Source organism: Sceloporus undulatus, chromosome 2 (genome assembly GCF_019175285.1).
Source record: "Sceloporus undulatus isolate JIND9_A2432 ecotype Alabama chromosome 2, SceUnd_v1.1, whole genome shotgun sequence".
Lineage (NCBI taxonomy): Eukaryota > Metazoa > Chordata > Lepidosauria > Squamata > Phrynosomatidae > Sceloporus > Sceloporus undulatus.
This window is the reverse complement of record NC_056523.1, coordinates 40264391-40268928: the sequence shown is the minus strand read 5'-3', so window position 1 is coordinate 40268928 and position 4538 is coordinate 40264391. Positions and strand designations below refer to the sequence as shown.

The following is a 4538-nucleotide window of genomic DNA, read 5'->3' as shown; positions in this document are numbered from 1 at the left end:
AATCAAAGCAAATATTTTAATTATATATTAGAACTACCGTATTTTCCAGCATATAAGACGACTGGGCGTATAAGACGACCCCCAACTTTTCCAGTTAAAATATAGAGTTTGGGATATAATCACCATATAAGACTACCCCTCTTCCAATGCACACCAAATAAAAGTTTTAAAAAATCAGATTTGATTTCAGTATTGTAATTTTAATTCAAATGACATGCAGGCACTTAGCAGGAAACCTTGTTGTATACAAAGCCTGCTTGGATTGGTCAGCTCTCCCTGCCTGCCCAGCCCTGCCTGTCTTCAAGACTATCAGAGCGGTAGCTGCTTTCATACGATCGTCGCATACAGTGGGAAAGTGGCCACGACCATTTTTTAGCTCCTCCCACCACATGCGGCAACTGCAGATTCTCCAGTCCGGCTCAGAAGTTTCAGCACCTACCCTATAAGATGACACCCGGCGTATAAGACAACCCCTGACTTTTGAGAAGATTTTCCTGGATTAAAAAGTAGTCTTATACGCCAGAAAATACAGTATTTTATATTGGTGAGACAGCATGGTATAGTCATTTGAGCATTGGACTATAAGAGCAGTGTTAAGTTCCCTACTCAGCTGTGCAGGTGCACTGTGTAAATATGGATAAGTCACACCCTCTTAGCCCCAGAAAATTCCACAATAGGTTTGCCTTAGGATCACCATAAGTTGGAAATGACTCGAAGGTGCACAACAACTGTATATTGGTATGCCTTATTCCTAATATACAACATAATGAAGTCCCTCCCCCCAAAAGAAGACAGAACCCAATCCCAACAGGTAACAAAATATACCATCTGGAGGTGTTTCATATCGTTCTGATGGTTCACTAGGTTGACTTCTGCCAACAGCATTAACAGATATCACACGGAATTGGTAATTTACATAGGGGACCAGTGGTAAAATGACTGCAGTATCGTTCCCTGGGAGCCTGATTAATTCCCGCCACTTTCTTGGTTCCCATCGATTCTCTTCAAATTCCACAATAGATTCTAAAAAGGACAAGAAGAGAACACATGACAAGTAATGCAGGTGAATTAAGGAAACAAGCATCCCTGGAAATGGACCGATGAGAAGGGAAGAAAATGGTTAGTGACAAAGATCTTTCCACATTAAAACCAATTACGCACAGCTTTCAGGGTAGCTTGTTTATTCTAATGCTGATCACTTGCTGTCACTTAATAAAAGTGTTGCAATGGCACAAGAATCCTTCTTACCATTAACTGGGCTGTTATTACTGCTTCCAGCATTCCATGACAACCTAACACTCCTATTCCGCTTTTCTGAGAGGTGGAGATCTTGTGGAGCATCAGGAACATCTAAAGTATTGGAAGGAAATGCAACAAGAATGTCTGATAAAGTTTAATTTACAAGTATACAGAATCTGTGGAATTTTAGGGTGATAAAAAAATTAAAAGAGGATTGAACAATATGCACCCCTCCCAATTTGGTTGAACTTCACTGCTCATTAATGGATGTGATGTTTGGAGATGATGGAAATTATAATCCAAATGCATCTGGAGTGTCTTGTTCTCTACAACTTCACATCCTCCAACTGTTCCAATCTGTGAGGAACATTTCTAATTAATCCTGTCATTCCACTTTTTCCAGCTGCTTTTAAAATATTCCAATTTTGCTCTCTCCCCTTCCTCCTCCCTTTGTCCTCAGCTAATTTCAGTTACTGCTAACTGAGTTCAAAGTGCAAAAATTGTTTATATTCAGTTAACTCAGTGGGATGCGAGGAGAAGGCAGAATAGTCCCCTGCCCAGGATGCATCTGCAGTGCAGAAATAATGCAGTTTGACACCTCTTTAACTGACATGGCTCAATGCTATGAAATTCTGAGCTTTGTAATTCTGTGAGATATTTAGCCTTCTCTGTCAGAGTACTCTGCTGCCACAACAAACTGCAAATCCAGGATCCATATCATTGAGTGTGGAGAGACACTGGCAGATTGGGATGTTCAGAGCAGCCATTTGGAGTCGGGCTGGCAAAAAAGTGGGGGATTCAAATACCCATGTAAGGGAATAAAGATTTGAAAAGGACAAAGGAAGTCCAGTGATATTAGAGGAGTATGTTACCCTTTAGGAAGCAAGTCAATGAGGGAACTTGAACAATTACACACACACACACACACACACACACACACACACTGTAACAACAAGCCTTGAGAACCAATTACCAAGAAATATACTATCGTAAGTTCTACGTGTAAATAAGTTACGTTCTTCTTGTTAACAAAGGAGTGGCCTGAAGTGATTTATGTATAACATCAAAACACGCTACCAAGAATAGTCAAAATAATAATAAAGACACTTAAATCAGTGAAAAGACCAAAGGTTAGAGAGATAGTTTTAAGGGAAAAGAAGCCTCCAACTATTTAGGTTAAGACAGGAGAGGAATCTTGTATAACCCGGTGGTTGTCACATAATTTGGTGCCAATCGGTGAGATCCGAAACTGCAGGAATCTGAAATGTCTAGTGTGAGAGATCTAAGAGATCCAGTTATCACAATGAGTGATAGCAATGTGGTGTCAAACTGGATTATTTCTGTAGTGTAGATGCAGTCTTGGTAATCATTGTAATATTGTTTCACAGCTTGGATAGCTTCTGGGACTCAGCATCCTGAAGTACTTCCAACATCTAGCAGTATCAGACTGAACCTGGGTTTGTATGTACAGGAACAGTGTTAAAAGGGGTGGGGAAAATCATTTCCTCCAGATGTTGTTGGACAATCACTCCAGTCATCCTCATCAATTGGCCCTATTAACTGGGTTCATTGGGAGTCCACAGGTTGCCTATCCTTGAATTAAACCAAGAAATGATGGGTGAATGGAATAGTTCCATTATTAACAGGAAGAGGGTGTATGAATGACACCATGGGCACCAACAATGCTATAATGAGGCAATTCAACAGGCCAAGCTTAGAATCTATTTCAGGCATTCTCTGTATATTGCTAGTGGGTTGCACATAATCTGATATTTTTCTGTGTATGACATATGATACTTCTTTCTGCTTGAAGGGAGAAAAAGATTACTCCCCAGTAGCTCTCAACAAAGGTCAAATTCTCTTCCTTGTCCAGGCCACAGCAGGAGTCTTATTAAGCAACTGTCCTGGTAGCAGGAAAGCAATGAGCCAGAGACAAAAGAAGATTCCACATAAATATGTGATTTTTACAGATGGTTAAAAAAATAGGATCTCTAAAAGCCAGAAAGACAGGGATGTCTGGGAGGCAGAAGTGAAATGGCATATAGAGAGTGAACTAAAAGGAGCCCAGCTGGGGGTAGCATTTTTAGTTCTGTTTCAACATGAATCCAAATGAGATGATGTCCATTCATTGATATGTCTGAGAACTGTGCTAAAAACAAGCAAACAAACATACAAACAAACAAACAAACAAAATCTTTACCAACCAACCAAACAATAAAGACTACAGTTTTATAACATCTATAAAGATTAAAATCTAAGATTATTCAAAGCAGGCTGGAATGTGTTCAATCAGAAATATTATTCTGAATTAATGGCTACTGCTAAAATGGCATGCAAGTCAACAAGCATTAATTGCATTTCGACTCCACTCATAGCATTGCAGTGAACTTGAGCTTGTAAAGACTAGAGCACAAATTCCAGCAGATTCTAACAAGTTGGTAAGGCTTCAAGGAATGGTCCCGGTGGCTTTAGAAGTACAGAGAGATTCTTCACCAGAAAGATGGCTATTAGTGAATGAATTGTCCAAAGCATAATGATGGCATGGAAGAGATCTTCAAGGTATTTGCTGCCTTCCCTCAAATAAGCTCCTAGGAATATATCTGATTCTCCCTAACTGCCTTTTATCTTCATGCCAACTCTAAAAGTTAGGTTAGACTGAGAATGAAATGGACTACTCCAACATCAGTTTCACGGCTATGGACCAGTACAGACTGGATTCTCTGGATCGTTGCCATGGCAACTGCACGGCCGCAGCAACAATCTGCAGCAAAAAGGAGCTCCAAAATGGAGCTTCTTCAAGCAATGCCACCAAGGCACCGTAAGTGCCCTGAGGCGTTGCAGTGACATCATGCGCTCGCCACGCTGGTTGGATGTGGCGTGCATGTGAAATCATCGATACACATGCCATGAGTACAGTGGTACCTAAAGATGGCACCACCATCATATGTTAGGGTTCTGGAACGTGCGAATGCATGCTCCGAAACCCTAGAATTGTCTGTACTGGGCCTAAGTGACCTTTTTTGTTCCTTCAGTTTTAGCCTGAAGTTGACTCTCATATTTTGTAAATATTGTTCTGTCTGTGATGACAAGTGAAGTTTGGTCACCTTCTCAATGCTCACTTTGGGTGTTTTCTGTGATTCTGTGCAACATTTGTGATTGTTCTGCATTCTCATAATATCACAACTATTCAGTATTCCATCAACCCAGGAATGTAACAACTGGTCCTAGGTAAGCAGTTTGAAAAACGCACAGCCCAGCAGTGTGGAAAGTAAGGCCTCTGCACTGCAATCTTGAAGCCT

At 40.6% G+C, this 4538-nt stretch overlaps 1 protein-coding gene across 5 annotated transcripts in view; it reads right to left on the bottom strand.

Moving 5' to 3' along the window:
* Positions 1–4538, bottom strand: part of CHL1 (cell adhesion molecule L1 like) — a 313645-nt gene that overhangs the window by 33114 nt on the left and 275993 nt on the right. For all 5 annotated transcript variants that reach the window (XM_042452045.1, XM_042452044.1, XM_042452047.1 and 2 more), the window contains 2 exons: positions 1249–1350; positions 826–1023 (listed from right to left, as the gene is read on the bottom strand). In XM_042452045.1, coding sequence (XP_042307979.1) covers positions 826–1023; positions 1249–1350 — 300 coding nt within the window. The remainder of the gene's footprint in view (positions 1–825; positions 1024–1248; positions 1351–4538) is intronic.